The 17,613-nt window shown below is 46.4% G+C and overlaps 1 protein-coding gene across 1 annotated transcript in view; it reads right to left on the minus strand.

The window, feature by feature from the left end:
• Window positions 1-17,613, minus strand: part of SAMD11 (sterile alpha motif domain containing 11) — a 127,111-nt gene that overhangs the window by 49,071 nt on the left and 60,427 nt on the right. The window contains exon 4 of the mRNA XM_009325269.1: window positions 8,378-8,502. Coding sequence (XP_009323544.1) covers window positions 8,378-8,502 — 125 coding nt within the window. The remainder of the gene's footprint in view (window positions 1-8,377; window positions 8,503-17,613) is intronic.

Here is a 17,613-nt window from a genome sequence, read left to right on the forward strand (position 1 = left end):
CAGAGACCTCACAAAGCTGTGAGCCATAGAGCACCCTGCTGATTGCTTGAAAGAAACAAGGAGCAGAGCAGCAGTTCAACGCCCGCTACCTAGGCATCTGATCACAATGCAAGCTTTCCAGACACACAGCTATGGGGAGCTTGTGGGGGGACAGTGTAACCCCTGCTGTGCAGCACGAGCAGAAGGCTAGGCTCTGCAGGACTAAATCCCCAGCATCCAAACCTGATGACACAGAGATACGCGCACACACTGGAGCAGGAACGGTGTCAAAACCCTGGCGCTGAAGTATCAACTTGACTTGCGGCAGGGTCAGGAGCAGCGACTGACTGCCTCCTCTCCCTGTGCTTCCACCCAGCAGCAAGCAAGAGTAGACAAGTCAGGTGCCACATTACAATCTGTACTGGATTTCTATATATAACATCAGTGAGATGTCACCGCACCAATGATTTGTTTTCAGCTCTTTACCAGCTGCCTGTAAGGCACCTGGGAAAGGAGGTGGAAGCAGGGGGTGGGGCAAGAGGTTATTTTTGGAAGCAGGATAATCTTGCTCTTCCTAGAGCTGCAAGGAAAGGAAGAGAGTCGGTGTTTATTTCAGTTTCAAAGCCGCAGTGTGTACTGGCCATGAATTTGGTGGCTGATCCAACTGCCAGAGTCCTGACTATGGCCAGTCTGCCCTGCTCATGCCAGGCACAGAGGAGGCCAAGCTACTTAAGCTGCCATGGTGAGCCCTGTCCAGCTGTGGCACTCGTTCCTACAAGTGAGGGAAATACACCTTGAAACGCATCACTGACCGTCCCAAAGGTGTTTGCAGAGCCATCCTACAAGAACCTTCCTTCCAGGAGCAGGCTTCAAATCCCTGCCAAGAGATTGGTTTTTTGAACTCCAAAAACATGGCACTAAACTGCCTTGGCTCCTTCTCCTCCGGCAGTGACAAAGCCAAGAATAAAACCTTAAGGCTCACATCAGCAAAATCCCATGCACTAACCTACGCTGCAAGTGCAGCTGCAGGGCACAGCAAAAGGAAGTGCTTCCATGTTGGGCTTTCCCATTTTTCCTTCACCTCCCAAGACCACCTTTTGTATTACAAAAGAATGCTCATTACCTCCCACTCCCTCAAGGCTTCAGAAGAAATAAAAATGAACTTAAATAGAGCACAAAGAAAGGACAGTCCTCCAGATGCAAGCCAAGAGGATGAATGGCACTGACAGAGCCTAGACCCTCATGTTGCCTAGGTAAACAACTGTCCTTCATGGTAAAACACGTAAACAAAGGTGGCTGCGCTTCCAACTCCTAGATGCACCATTTGGTGCTGATTTTCTGCTCAATTTAAGGCAGCAGTTCAATAAAGGCTTCTGCTTTTTTTGTTGTTGTTTGGCTTTGTTAAATGAAAACATGTCTGCATCCTAGCTCATTATCACACGCTCCGAAAACAGCCACTCACTGTGATTCTGTCTCAAACCATTAACTGTAACATCCCTGATCCCAATTCTCTTTCACCCCCAATATTAACTCCTCCTTAGCAGATGAAAGCTCTACGTCTCAGTGCAAAGCCCGATGAAGTTATTGGGAAGCCCTCCATGGCAGGCACACAGAGTTCAGGAACAGGCCCAAAGAAAGTGAGACAACTAGTTTGATCAGCTACGGATCCATGTGCGTGAGCTACAAGCACTGCCTCGTCAATAAAAATTCCAAGCCCAATTTTTAAATGTGAATCTGTTTACAGTTCTCTCCTGAAATTTCTCCTTCTCCCTTGCTTAGTCAACAGAACATCAAGTGGAAAGATGACACAGGCGTGTTAATACAGAAGAACAAATAACCTCGCAGAGAGAAGAGATCTCTCTCTCTCATGATGTTTTTGTGACATGTAGATGAACACTACTTTTCCAGGACTGCAAAAGCACCAAGTATACACGGCGTCCAACGGAGCAGGACTCCTAAAGGGGGGCTCCTTAAGGGACACAGATGTCACATTCTCCCTATCACGTGGGATTTCCACAGGACTCATTGCAGGTTAACGTGCAATTATACTGGTCACTGAGGACACCACTCCTCCGAGGCCAAGGCTCTCAGGGTTTGTCATCTCCACCACATTGACCAACAACCCCTAGAAAAAGCCCAAGCTCTCTGGGAGCTCTGCAACATCGGAAAGCTGGCCTTCTGCTGCTTCCCACACCACAGCCAAAGCAGCCTCTAATCACTGGGGAAGGGGTCTTTAATCCATGCGCAGTCCCAAATATTATATGCAGAACCATAGCAAATTGCTTGCTGTTTGGAGCGAGACCTGATATTCTGCCATGTCTCCGTTAAGTGCCCTCTCTCAGACAATATTCAGACATCAAGCTAACTTCCTCTAATCACGAGGGGCGGAAGGAAGAGAGGGAAGATCTACCCACCTTCCTCTAGCATCAGTGAGCCTGATCCCTCCACTTCTATCCATGCAAATAGTCCTACTGCAACTGGAAAGTCATGAAATCTGGCACTGCAGAACAGAGGGTATTTGAGGAGAGAAAGAGGAGAAATTAATAGGATTTTTGCAGGGGAGAAATTATTTAGGGCCTTGGGACCAGGACTCTATTGCAAAATGCTTGTTCAAATCCTAAAGCAGCGTGCAAAGCACACGCACACAAGGGAGAAGGCACCCGTACTTCTCTGTGAGCCACGGAGCCCCGCAAGGCCTCCTCCGTCCTCCCCCACCCCACGCATGTCCTCGCAGACTGCATTAGCCAAACTGGATAGAGGGGATTGGACTTGTTTACAGACACACCGCTAGCTGCTTAAAGGGGCTCTAAATCCGTGTTTGATGTGCAAACCGTCAGCTTTGCTGCTGTGCCTTTGTCAAGCAGCCCTGGCTCTGCTCATCCTTGTGTGCGTCTCTCTCTCAATTAAGATTAAAAGCGCCTTGTGCCATCATCCGCTCTCAAGGTAAGCCCTTCTGTAGTGCCAGTGCTGTACCCTGTCTGCTGCCTCGCCTTTATCTGATCCATTTGGAAATGACTTTTATATTCTCATTAGGCTCATGGCCTGCCCTCCCCTCCCACATGCATGCTCCCCGAGGCATTTGAGAATACTTGCTCTACCTTTGCAGATGTTGTTAAGCCTCTTACTGAATCTCACCAATGCAGGCTGCCTCTGTGTGTTCCTAAGGAAGTACAGACCCCATTATACACACTTTTCCTTTCTTCCTCCAGTTGGCATATTACATCCCCATTGTCACTGCAATTTACTTAGCACCAAGGAAAGCATCCTCCAGCATCTTCCACTGCAGAACACCACCAGAAGGGAAGGACGCAGCAGAAAATCAAGTCCGCAGGATCAGGAGAGGAGAGACCATTCACGTCTCCTAGGTAAACTGGCCTGGGAGCTCTGGGTATCACCAGGCCTATTTTTCCAGGTAGGCTCTACGTATGTTCCCCCCAACTGCAGTCCTGCAGACTGTCAGCACTTAGGTGAAGTAGCTCACCTCTCTTCTCTGCAAAGGGAGTATCTCTCTGCCCAAGAGCCAACCTTACCCCTCAGCAGCTGGATTAGCTAGCTCCAGGTTTAAAAAAAAAATTAAAAAAAGGTCCAACACTGGCCAGAGAAGTAGGAGGAGATTAAACCTAGCAGCTGGATATAAATCCAGTGTAGACATAACCTAGACTTCAAAAGAGGAGCTGGATATCATTTTGATCAATGAAAAGCAACATTGCTGGCAGAGAGGCAAGTGCCCTTCCTTTGCCCTACGTTCTCTGATCCTCCACAAGAATCTACTGCTCTTTCAATCTGTGTTGGAAACAACGAACACTTGCACACTTGAAAGTTGCACAACCATTTGGTGAACAGACATTTATCCAGGGACTATAGAAAGCAGTGCTCTCTCTACTTTGCAAGCACGAGCACCGCCACTCCCAGTCACAAAAAGAGGCAGAGAAAGCAGAAGCGGCAGAAGCTCAGTATTCTTAAAAGTCTGAGGACACAATACTGTCAACAGTCAACCCAGATGCGAAGGAAGAATAGTGTGAGAGGGTGCAGATGGGTAAAATCCTAAACCAGTGAGATGGATTTCCTCAGCCAGTTAAGAATTCAGAGTTACAAATAGGGCAGCTCTTCCCAAAACCCAGGACCCCCTGGGACCTAAGGAAATCCAAGTGCATCAGGGGTAATTGTAATAAATCTGTAGTGCTGCAGAGCAGGCCCAACACACGCAAGTTTGCTCCATGATTAAGAGATCTCTGTAATACCTTAAGGTCCCCAGTGGGCCCAGAGCAGTGAGATACAGCTAACATGCATCAAACACATAAGAATATCTCAATCATTACCACGGCTGACGGTGGCTCCTAAGCCAATCGATAGGGCAATTAGATTTTATCAGTACACGCCTCTCGGCCACCTATTTCTGCTGTCGTTGCAAAAGCCTCAGTTACCTCTGCCAGTTCCGGGTCTCCAGATGTCTTACTGAGAAGCACTGGCTGGAGCAGATTTTTGCTTTTTTTGTAGATTTTTGCTGTTGGTATTCTTTATTTCCTTTAAAGGTCCAGTATCAGGGGACACTTCAAATGTGAACTATGCTGTCAGCTATTCTTATCTAGACGTCTTGCTTCAGTACACACACTAGCAGGGGGGAACCCCACCCCCACCCCACCCCCAAATCTCTCATATGCTGACTCTCAAAGTAGGCTATAACCCACATGTATTCCATATTGTCACAGTGGAACAACAACATAGAGGTCTAGCAGGGAAGTTAAGGAGGACAAGACAGGAAACTGAGCTCTGTTGTTCAGTCATCATCTGCTTTATGATCTTGGGAAAATTTGCCTTTCTGTGCCTTGGTTGACTCATGCACCTCTACAACGTACTCGAAAACTGGTGGAAGGCATTATGCATCTCGTCCAACATTTCTGATGAAACTTTACTTGCTAGCAACATAACTACCTCCCTTTCCCCTTTGTCACTGTAGGCTAGCAATAACAGTCTTTCCATTTTTTATGATAAGTGTATTTTCAAAGCACTGTAGCTCTCAGATTTCCTAGCCCAGATATCTGTAGATGCTAAACTTACCAACATGTCACGATCACTACACTGGTCTTAATCGCACCTAAGTGATGCAACAGATAGCACAGCCATTTCTTTTTGATGACTCCAGACTCTTCCTAGCATTTTGGGCCTCACAAGAACCAAAATACAGTGACTTCTTTTGTCCCAGCTATCCCAAGCCCTAAGACTGCACCTCCTCTAGGCTTATTGTTCCAAACAGCTAGCACCCACCATTGTGGGTTATTACACCCACCGAGATGGGTTATTAAATCCTTGTCTAGTCAGAGCCAAACCCTATCTGAGTCTTTCAGGACCCAAGTTATTTTCCAAGTCTTTCAGCTTCTGCTGTCCCAAACTAAGCTCTTCAGTCTCTCTGCTCCCAAATATAACCATCACCATTGACATAAAGTGACCTGTTTTCACTTAAAAATTATCCATAAGCCTTCCGAGGATATTAATATCAGTGCTGCTCTTGCAACCACAGGTCTTATATGTTCCAGCTTCCATCAGTCTCTTCAGCTCCTTTTGACCTGAACATCAGCCCAGATCTAGCTTGAACCCTGACTCTAGTCTCACCTACCTCCCAGAATTCATAAAAGCCCCACAACTAACCATATGCCATTATTTTCCATTACTTTCAGCCCCTTTCTGCATTTCAAAGACCATTAAAGACCCAGTAATATTTCTGATTTTCCAGTCCATGCTGTTCAAAACTATAGCACTGCCTCTAATCCTGGTTTTAACTATAACTCAAGGAATTCCCTCACAGAATTAGTCATAAACCAACCAACCCTGCCAACTTAAACCCTCTTCTTAACCCCATGGGCCCTGCAATAAGCAAATGTCTTCCATTCATGCTATCCTTGTTCTCAATCCTCTACTAGCCTCAGCCATAGCCAAGAAGCCTCATACACTTCTGTATCCTGTTTTAGCAGTATGCACTCGCCCCTCGTCCTCCACATGTAGAATTTGCAGTTTGAGCTGCAGAGCAGCCTCCGGAGCGTTCAGCCTCTACTGGCTGGGACTGTATGCCTAACTTCAAACCATAAATCTAAATTTTAGCAGCAGATTCCTACTTACTTTGAGAGCACTGCAGCTTATAGTCATGAGTGATGCAGGAGTTTTTAAACATATTGGCATTAACGTCATTCACTCAGCATTGTCTATCTCCAAATGCCTTTTTGAGGGCGAGATTCTCATAACCCAAATAAACAGTATTGTTCTCAAAGGCCTAAAATGCAAACAGCAGACAACTGAGGGCACATTTCTTTTTCCCTTATTGTTGTAACTGAGTGGTTTAAACAACAGCCAGTCTTTTAAACTAACCCAACACTACTAACTCTCTTAAAATTATATATGTAGCAAATAGTTATACCATTCTCCCCTTCCACCCCTGCCAGTAAAAACAAACAGAACCAAGACATAAAAACAGTAATCAGCATCAGCTACAAATCCCAGCACACTTTGTTTCTGTTCCCTTGACTTCCATGTCCGGGAGGTGGTGACATAGGTACCAGTTCAGCACATGCTCTGAAGTCAGAGCTGGCAGGTTCTGCGTAGACTTTGGCAAATGAGTCTTCCCTTAATCAAACAAGCACGTAGAGTGAGCCGGCTCCAGACAGCAGGGAAAAGTCAGAGTTAAACTGTCCCTGTGGAGATGTGACAATGCCCTCTCTCCCTTTAGATACCTAACCTCCCCACCATCCCCCCACCTACTCCTTTGCTGGTCAACTCTTGTAGAGACACCAAATCTATCACGTCCTGAAAAGCTCTGTCACTTGCTTGGTGGCCTTCTTGTGTGAATGAGTCCTCTTCTTTTTCATTGCTCAGACTTTCATTGAGGTCAGAGCCAAGCACTGCTGTCCCCACTGCTACGACCTGTGTACAGTGCCTATGTTTTATATTTCTTACTGTTTCTCATGGTGAAGCTAACCAGAGAACCTCAAACATAAATTCTAACAAATAAGAATTAGGACTTCTACATCTAATCTTTTCTACTGCTTAACACTGATGGGAATGAAAAGTACTCTTTGCCTTTCTGGAATGCTATGGATCTCAAAGAATTTCAGCAACGCTGATCAAGCCCAGCAGTTTCTCTGTAAAGCAAACAATATTAAAAGCCATTTTAACATACGGGGTCAGCTGAGACATATAGACTCAAGCAAGGTCATACAGAAAAACTTATCTCTCTGTCCAGTTTGGCTTTCAGAGCTGTGTAGGAAAAGGGGCTGTGGAGATCGGTTAATGAAGAGAATGTGGAGATTCAGCTGTGAAAGCAAAGACTGGGAGCTGCCCATGGCTGCTTTACAGACATAGCACAATCCCCCAGGTCAGCACAACACATACATGGGACTGACCACCTTACTGCAACAGTAGTCACACCAGTACAAGTTTCACTGCAGGCAGGAGGAACCTTTCTGGAAAGGGGTCAAGCCTCATGCACAAGGCAAACCAGGTACCTGTCACGTTACTGAATATCCTCCAAAGACATTCCCAAAGTGTATTAGATGTGGCGTTCCCTTCAGATCCGGGGTTAAGTTACACAGTCAACAGAATGACTTACAAGAACATATGAACAAAACCACAAACATACAGATTTTCAGGAAAGGTCTACATTAACATACACAGAGAGATCCAATTCTGATTTGGAAGGACAGGGATCACTCAATATAAAAACTAGCATAACTCCCAGTTTTTCCTCCACTTTTATTTGTAATCAAAAGCAAATTGTAGATTGTGCAAACAAGAAGCAGATCTCCAGTTTATTACCAGTGCCTCACTTGTTGACTGACGTGTATCTACCACTGAAGCATCCTTGCCGATAGCTCCCTTACTGACATCCAGAGAGGCACGGTGCAAGATCCAAGAGGAGCATTTCTCGATTCACCATGTTAAGTTGAAACCAGGTGAAATTCCAAAAAAAGCCAGGCAGCACTACAAAACCAAACAATCATGCTCACAAAGGAGCTGGCAGGCACAGAGGCAGCACGGGGAACCTCTGATTAATGAAATTACAAATCAAACCATGCTTTCTGCAAGGCCTTTCTGCTTCACTTGACACTAACCCCGGGGACATTTCACTTCTTTGCTGGCGCAAGCTCCTTTGCCAGTAGTTTAACACAGACCACCAGATTTGAGAATAACACAGGGCTGAGATCTCAAAAGGACTTTAACATCACCATGAAATCCCTTCCATGTTAATCTTTAGCCAGAATATTAAAAGCTTTCATATAGCTCACTCCAAAGTGTAAGACAAACAGCCACAGAAAAAACAGTTGCTGAAAAAACGAACAAATGAGGGAATGAAGGAGAGAGGAGGGAAGTCAACAAACCCAAACCAGCAGGACCTGCTCCAGCTGCTTACCTGCTGCTCCTAAGCCAACGTCGATGCTGTTTCTCTTGAATTCACAGCGGCTCTGGGTCTCTGGCATAACGAGTTGACGGCTCTGATGCAGGTTGGAGATGATAGTGGAAAGGTCGTTATCACGGCTGCAACAGAGCAGAAAAGCACCAAGTTAAGGAAATCCTATTTGCCACCGCATAATTGATTTTTGTGTGTATGAGCGTATGTGTGTGCGCATGCAAGATTCTTTTGTTTGCCCGTGACATAGCTGTATTTCAAGAAAGGTTCTCCCCCTCCTACCCATCAGGTTCCTAGGTAACCTCCTCTAGTTTTGGGGAGCGGAGACTAAGTGGAAAGCACTTCCCAAACAGAACTCTCATTTCCCATAAAGGACTCTGCAGCTGCCAGAGCTCCTGATTTCAGTTTTGCCAGATATAACTTGCGTGGGCCAGAACTTACATCTCACATGGAAAAACTGAAAGTGTAGGAATTGGCAGATCTATTCCAGAATTAATAGGAAACTTGAACTGAAATAACTGATAGTTTTCTATCAGTTGCCACTCTTCTATTCTTAGAAAAACTAAGTTTTTCCATTCCATCACTGTTGGAACACAAGACTACTTTATTTACTTGAAGAATAGTTTTTCTTTTTAGAGAGAAACCCACCATGAACCCAGACATCAGCGTTACTCAGAGCTAAGGGTACAGATTTATTTACAAAACTCATTTTCAATTCTTCACTCTAACACATCCTGAAACAATGCTCTCTTCCTTCTGGGACAAGAGAATGCATTAGAGCAGTTCAGCGTTATTTTGCCTGTTATCCTTGCGTCAGATTGCTGCTAAGTAGGCTAGTTCAGTCTTTTTTCTTTTTTTTTCATTCTATGGAGAGGGAGAACACAAACACAAAAAGACATTCACTGTAGCAGATACTGCAGTTCAGCTGGCAAATGCTTTTGCTTGCAAACCACTATCCACTTGCAAAATATTCCTGAATAAATGATATACAAACACTGAAGAGGAAAAACAAGCTAAAACGTATTCATGGCACTAAATGGAAATGCTGGAATGTCTCCTTTTTGTTTGTTTGCAGTATATGTTAAATCACCCATCCTTCTAGCACAAGGTGCTTGCCCCAAGCTAAATGCGGCTATTTTTCTTCCTCTCCTCTTTCTAAATGGAAGATGACAGCCAGAAGAACCAGAGACACTTACAAAAAATTATACATATTAGAAATATTGCCCTCCCTCCCACATCCACAGCTCCCTCCCAACCTCTACTCACATGACAAGTGCACCCACTCTGCTCTGCTGTGACACACAGCACATGACCACCAACTCACTGGTGCAGAGGAGAGTGTCCTCACCTGGGACCAGCAGGACAACACGGAGGGTGCATTATCTGCAGAATTACCTAGCAATGATCTTCCTTTAAATATCCCCCTCTTATCCCCCCCCTTACCTCCTCCCCACCTGCTGCACCCCCACCTACAGGCTATCAGCACTAGCAACAGGAGCAGATCTGCTCAAATGCTCCAGAGAGCCCATCCCTAGTGCAGAAGCAGGGGCTAATCTGTCGTCTAGCTCTCTGCTAATCAGATAAGTTTATGACAGAAAGTCTTTAGACAGAGGTACTTTCAGCGGGTGTCTGGCTCCAGATTTTCACAAGATGTAGCAGACAAAAACAGACTCTCATTTCAGCAGCCGCTGTCATGTTCCCTGCTGCTCCCCCCGCGCGGTCCCCCCACCCCCAATCTCAGCAACAAGATAGGATGCTCGGATCTCAAAGCCTTTGAGCACCCATTGCATCTTCCTCCGCTAAACCAGTTCAGATTCCTCCTTATGCAAGCAGAAGGCTAATTACTTAAGCAAGCCCACAGGTGAGTGGGAAGCCCATTTCTCCTGTGCCAAGCAGTTTTGGGTCTTATCCTCTTTTAGCTGCCACCTTTAAGATGCATTATGCAAATATTTTGGTGTCTTAAGTCATTTATGGGATTAATGTGAAGTGATTATCAGTTCTTTTTAATCATGCCAATCAATAACTGGATGTCAGGGACAGAGGACAAATGCAGATAAACGCTGCCATCAGCACAATGCTCAGGAAAGGGCGGAGGAGATGAGCCAAAAGTGCAGAGGGAGAGAGGCAGGGAGTAGGAAGAGAAAAATGGGATAATTACATCTTTGCATTTGCACAGTGTCTTGCATCCCAATTGAGCCCAAAGCACCTCTGAGATGTAAACATGTTAAGAGAGCTATGAGAAGGAATTGTTTTATCCACCGCTAAAATGCAGCTACCTCTCTTTCTGGAAAAGAGCACAGCAACCCCGTAACATGACTTGATTCTCTGAAACGCAAAGAGCGCAGAACACTGCGATATATCCACTGTAAACTAAAACCAGGAGATCTACGAGAAGGAAACATTACCACACCAGAAGTGATATTTTTCTTCTCCAACAATCTTGTGTTTTTAGGAGATCTTCCACGGCCTTAAAATTAAAATCATCATGGTATGCAAAGGTGCGTTAGCAAGTCATAACTCCACACGTGAGCAGATAGCACAGGGCTGATAGGTACACTCTACAGGCTTTGAGTTCAACTCAGTCTACCCACGCAATTAGGCAGGATCCCAGGAAAACATGACTTTGCTGGAATACCTTTGCAGAAGGCAAACCAAACACCAAGGTGACATCGAGAGGAAAGGGAAGAAAGACTAGAGAGAAGGCAAACGGGCTCAGACAGCTTTTAACACATCAAACTGTCCCCAGGAGTTGTTCCTTTTGCCTTAGTGCATGGAAGGTTTGAAGCAGAGACTGTGTTTTTGTTCTGGGCTGCTTGTACACCTGGCACAATGGGAGGCAGCTTATAGCTGGGGCTCAGTCTTAGTATGAGAAAAGAGAGTGAATGGTAACCAGAGCTTCTTATGAAAAATTGAGATACCTTTCTACGTAGATCAAGAATTTAAGCATTTTTTTAATACACTGTAGGCCAAGCTGGCCCCAGCAAATACAGCTCCACACAGCTGCAGTCAGACACCAGTGTTTGTGTGCGCTCTCTAGTAAGGGACATACTTGCATAAAGCTCTGCTTAGACCACAGAGGACTTTCTACCACTACATTGGATCAACAGAATGAAACACCAGCTTTGGTTCTGCAGCTCACAACTCTGCCACCTCCACCTTACCCGTGACTGCATGAGATAGTAAGCAAACATCATTTTTACAAGAAATCCTCCTGAAGCTCCACAGAGCAAAGTCCAACTAACTGCTTTCATCCCAATGCCATTTAATAAAGCTAGTGAAAGTTTAACTTTCAGTTGAGTCTCAGTTCTTCAGTTACTCAACGCCTCAGCCAGGAAGAAGGGCTCTGCCCACCTACCAGCAATTTTCAGAAATTACCCTGCTTTCGCACACTCACTACCTCGGACTGCAGCACTGCAACTGCACTTCCAACCCTGAAATCCCATTGTCTGCTGCTGGTTGGCTCCGCAGGAGGACAAAAGACATAGCACTACCACAGGCTTTGGGAGATCTGCTTGGTCCATATACCAAAAGTTGCGAAACATGAGTTGTAACTCCAGCCTGGCCAAACTCCTTTACAGCCCAGTCCTGCCCAGGCCCTCCCCCCTACCCCAAGGGGACCATCTCAGCCAAATCACAATCACTGACACGGGCCCTACAACACAAGGCAGGCAAACATCTACCTCAGCCCTGCCTCATCCCAGAAACAGCCTAGCACGTTTCTCCACAGAAAACAGCTATCTGAAAAACTCAACCAACCACTTACCTCCTCCTGAAGGCAACCTGCACAATGTGCTCCCTCGGCAGAGCAGCCCAGTCGCCCAGCAAACGCCTGCAGCTCTGCGGAACAGGGATCACCTGTGCTCGGTTAGTGCCCACACCTGCGCAGGGCAGTCCCAGGGCCGCCAGGCAGCCGATGCCGGCCCTCCGCCCCGTGTTTCAATTCCCTTTGACTAACTGGTCCCCGATTCCTCAGTCCCATTCCTCAATCTTCACTCCTAACTGTCGGCTCCGGACTTTTGTGCCCGCATCCTGTAAAAGAGGCCCAGTCCAGCACCTACCAAAGCCCATCTCGCAGACACAGCTAGGAGGCTGGCTCTCGATGCACAGACCTGAGCAGTGCAAAGCGCAACCTGAACAAGCGGCACAGCACAGAAATGAGACCCTCTCCCTCAGCCCAGGTTACAGGGTATTCTCTGTGTGTTCAACTTGCTTACAATACAGGACAGTCGACAGCAAGTCTCTTGGGGAAAAGGCTATTTGTTCCTCTGGGTTTACACACCACCTAACTTGCTCACAGTAATCCTGTCATATATGCAACAGGTAACAAATTCACGGGCTCAGGGCTCCAGCAGGCAGAGCCAATGCAAAATTAAAGATTCCTCCCTCGGAGGGAATACAACAGGCAAAACAATGTTGTAGGTCCAGCTTGCAGGACCTCAGGTTAAAATCCAGAATATGCACTTTGGGGATACCAACATACATGTAGTAATGCCTAAAACTTGGATGCTTGGTCTGGCACGGTGATTAATGCAACTGAAGGCAGGGACCTCGGCTCACTGGAAGGGAAACTGAAATGGGTGTGACAGCATCCCCTCTGAAGTCCTCATCAGCAAGAGCACAACTCTCGCACGACCTCAGTGGGAAGGAGCCTGCATTAAGGGGATCGGAGAGGGCTGGCCCTTCCCATGTAGAGGATTCCCCCATCTGCGTGCTGAAGCCAATAATTCCACCCAGGTGCTCACTTGCAGCCCCAGCAGGGCAGAGTCACACTCTGCTTTTCCTTTGTCTTGTCTCTGAGCCGCTGCTGGGTGCCTGTTAATGCAGGCACTCCCCCATACATGCACTGACACATGCGCACACAATCAGATTAAAGGTCTGATCCCTTCCAGTAGCATACTATTATATTTTAAAAACCGGATTAGAGAAGGGGGCTTGAGCAAGATACAGATCTCCTGAAAGGTCAAGGAGGAGACAAATAGCCTTCTGTAGGGCTGCAGGTTGCCATGGCAACATTCAGTTTGCATGGGTTTTGGTAATTAATAGTTTGGGAACCTGCAGGTATGCTGCAGGAATACAGGTATGCTTCCAAGCAGCAGAGGAACATGTTCTGAGGCATGACTTTCTTGGCACTTCCATCTCATAGAAGCAAGTTTTGCTCCTGCGGTAAAAAGAAGGGTAGAAAACTGAGTACTTACTGCCAGGGATTCCAGAAGGCACGTGGCTGACTGGCCACATCCAGATTTGCTTTCAAACTGGGAAGTGACCCAGTGTTACTGGCAGTCTCATGGGACCTTTCTTCTGATATCTGGCTCTGGATGATCGAAGCTCTGATCACAAGACATGTTTTTCAGGTATTTCTGCTATTTTGGTGGGCAAAGTTTTACAAAAGAACTTGCAGCACTACAGGATTTTTAAGTCTGAACTTCAAACCCAATACACATTTAACCTCAATCCAGGATGCTAAAATTCTCCCTGTCCTATATCTGAACAGCGAATCTAAACATGTCTAGTAAAGATAAACTCCTGTTGTTGCGTTCAATTACAGCTGATGTGCTGTTGCTCACTCTCTATTTGAATCCATCATCATGTTTTTGCGACATAGTACTTAGCAGCTGTGGAGAGGAGTAAAATGTTAAAAAAAGATGAGGATCTCATGCGGCAAAGAAGTGTGTGATGATGGCTGATGACGGAGTGAGATCCCATCTTCACAAAGACATCCCTCCTACTAAGAAATAAGGGAAAGGTAGCAGCTACCTAACAGCACTGCAGACTTCCCTCAAGGCCAACTCTTGTAGCTTTGAGAACAGCTGCAAGTGGCACAGACCTTGTAATGAACTTGGCCTCATAAGGAAGACACTTTAACAAGGAGTAAAGCTGGCAGTGGTGATGTGTAAGCGCTTGTTTATTATTGTGCTCCATGTAGCATCAGAGAAGTAACCATCCCACCAAACGTGCCATATATCTATCCTGCCTTTGCCTTGCCCATTGATCCACTGAAATGAATGTCCTAGGCTTTTGCAAGCTGCTTTCCGTCCAACAGGATTCCCATTCTGCCACTAGGCTCTGTCTTGCTGCCAAAAGCAACAGTCGGGGAAGTGGCTGGATATTATTATGGCTTGGGCAATTTTCAGATCCTAATGAAGAGAGGGCACAGGAGCAACAGATCCCTTTACCAGGAATGCAGGAAAGCTGTGATAAGGGTTTTGTCTAAGCCACAGGCAACTGAGCAGCTGACCAGTGCACCACAACTCCAACTCAGGCCATGCATGCTGCAAGCAGCAGCCACAAAGCTTTAAAGGCCAAGTCCAAATGGTTCCTTTACCTGGACATAGTATGAAATGAAATCTGCTCTCTAACAAACTGGCCACCTGACCTTGAAGGGTATTTCTGAAAACAGTGTACACTTGATCTGTTACACTGGCAACAAAAGTAAACCGCAGAGGAGCATAGCATAGGAGGCATATGCCGCAGGTTCCATGCTAGGTCTGGGAAACAACAAAAAAAGTCTTTCTCATCCAAAAACCTCACACCCAAACCCAATGAACATTGGTGCAGGACTCTGAGAGTATAGTCAGGACGACATGGATAACTGTGCAGCTCAGATACAGATCAGAGCTGATAGTCTAAAATTCTCTGTCACATCCCAACGCTGTGATATAAGGAGCCCGCTCTGCAAAGCAGCAATGAGACATACTAATAACTAATGGCTGCAAAAATTACCACTGGAGGAAAAAAAACCCCATTGCTAATGTTCTCTGCAAATGCTTTGATTGCTGCACTGTCTATGTTTAATGGAACTAGCTGGTCCTCTGTCTCCCCCAAAGCTGGTTGTTCTGATGAGACTTTCTGTAATGGCAGTATAATGGTCCACCAGTGGTCATTTGATAGCTGCATTGCTTACAGGAAAAGGCACTCAAGGGGAGAGACAGCCAGATCAACAACTGGTGGAAACGTCACCCAGACGGAAGGTGTCTGTTTGGGACAAGATGCCACAGTAATCCATTGACTCATCTGTGGAGTCCGCAGAGAAGCACCTGCAGGACAACAGCTAAACCAGCAGTACTATCATTTCTGGCACACATTGCATGAGCAACATCATCTAGTCTAGCTAATGGGCCACAACCTGTGCTCAAGGAAGGAGAAGTCTATCATAGGGGCTGCCACTGAACTGTCAGATTTGCTAAGTGTGGCCGTCCCTTGGGACGTATAAATGAATTACGAGCAAGCCCTTTCAGGGAGGCTGTGGTAACCAGACATGCAGCAATCCCGTGTGACTGACTTCTGGGAACAATAATCTTTTTTTGAGCAACATCCGCACCATAAGCCTCCGACTGACAGTGTTTGAAGCCAGCAGCTATTGCTCCAAGACCCCTTCTGGTCCTGTCTTGTGCCCCGGTCCTCATGCTGACCAGCATTTGGACCCTCACTCCAGCCACCTCTCCTCAATCTCAAATGGCCCCAGCAAACTAGTCCCTCACATCTGCTGAAAGCTATCTTCCCAGCCTGGTTCTGGAGCCAACCCTGCTGGCACATTCAGCATGGAGTGACTTACAGAGGGGACTAGACAAATGGGGCAGACACCTCAGTCTCTCGGCCCCTTGAGTGAGGGTAAGCAGAGAGGTGCTGACAAGTGCCTGGGCTGCCCTGCCCCTGCAGGGCACCTGAGTGGAGACACACCACCCTAGAGATCCTCGGGAGGTGGCAGCTTCCACTGATTGTTAACCCAAGCCAGGTTCAGACTGGGAGCAATGCCTTCTAAATGTGTCTCATTTACAGACATTAGCAGCAACTGCATCTTTAACAAGGAGAAGGATGAGGAGACTAATGGATGGAGACAATTAACCAAAATATAAATCAGTGTCAGAGTCTCTGCATCTAGCAGAGGCAGCCAGGCGCCCGCAGGGTCTGGTGATTCTCGCAACACGCTGCTCAAAGTGACTGCAAAGAGTGATTGCAAGTGACTGCGAAGAGCGATTGCAAAGAGGGGGAGGGAGAGGGGAAGGAGAAAATTTGGTCAAATTTAAATAATTTTCAATAATGGCTGCATTTGTTTGTTTGTTGCAGCCCTTTCCAAAATAAGGAGGCAATAGTAACAGAAACCTCGCTACAAATGTCATGCCCCGTCCTCCTCACAGGGTGAGCCAGAATGCGCCCTGTGTGCCTCTTAGAGATTGTCCATCCTGCTGGCAGACAGGGTTTGCTCTGCCCATGCTCTGAGCTGCAAGATCACATGCAATAACCTTTCAGTGCTTGATACCAGGCACAAAAAGTGCAGGTCACTCTGCAGAGGAGGTCTTTCACCTGCGGTGCAGCACCACTCAGCAGTGCCCAAAAAAAGCTGCTCCAGTGGTTAGGATATTCACCACAAGTTTGAAACTCGAGCTGTCATTTTTCTGCTCCAATTTCCTGCCCAGACTTTGCTGGCAAGTCAGTTAACCGCTTTGTGCTGCTGTTCTCCATACACATGGCGATGCACAGGGGCACTGTGTGAGTGGGAGGCATCAGACACCAAGAGGCAACCTGGTACTTCAGCAACAGGAGTTCCAGATATATCTGAGATCAAGAAGAGGGAGTGATATTCTCAGTAGAAGACACAAAATTGCATAGATCCAGAAACTGCAAGACAGTTAGCTGAGGAAATGGTGAATGAATCTAGCACCGAACCAGACTGGATAAGTCTTTTCCCAATACTTAATCAAATCAAAGGCAAACTGTGAAAACCCAGTCAAAAATGTATGACTGTCTTGAAGGGATGCAAAGTAGGAGATTGATACCAGGTTTGGAAGAGAAGAGAGACTCAGAAAAGTAGCATGGGAAGAAATAAAACTGAAAAATATTTCTTTTTAAATATGTTTCACCGGCGCTCCATCCCCTTAACGATCACACATTAAGTGCAGGGATTATATTAAATTTTACTGATCAATACAGTTGCCATAAAACTGTCCCGACCCCCTGCCCCTCCCTACAATAAAGAAAAAAAATCCAATATGCAAAAGGAGGAATGTCAGGGCTTGCAGGGGGAGAGACGCAAGGACATCGATTAAGCCAGGGAAAGTGGAGATCAGCGCAGGTGTGTGCCCAGGCACCCTCCAAACAAACCCTCCTGTGTCACTCTGAGGAACACACATGGGGTTTCTTCTCCTTCCTCATTCTCAGCCTGACCGGACGGAAGTCCGGTTCAAGAGTAGATTTCAATGGTACCCCTGGCTCAGGTAACAGATTCACAGACTGTTTACTCT

This window comes from Pygoscelis adeliae, unplaced genomic scaffold (genome assembly GCF_000699105.1).
Source record: "Pygoscelis adeliae isolate BGI_AS28 unplaced genomic scaffold, ASM69910v1 Scaffold36, whole genome shotgun sequence".
Classification (NCBI taxonomy): Eukaryota; Metazoa; Chordata; class Aves; order Sphenisciformes; family Spheniscidae; genus Pygoscelis; species Pygoscelis adeliae.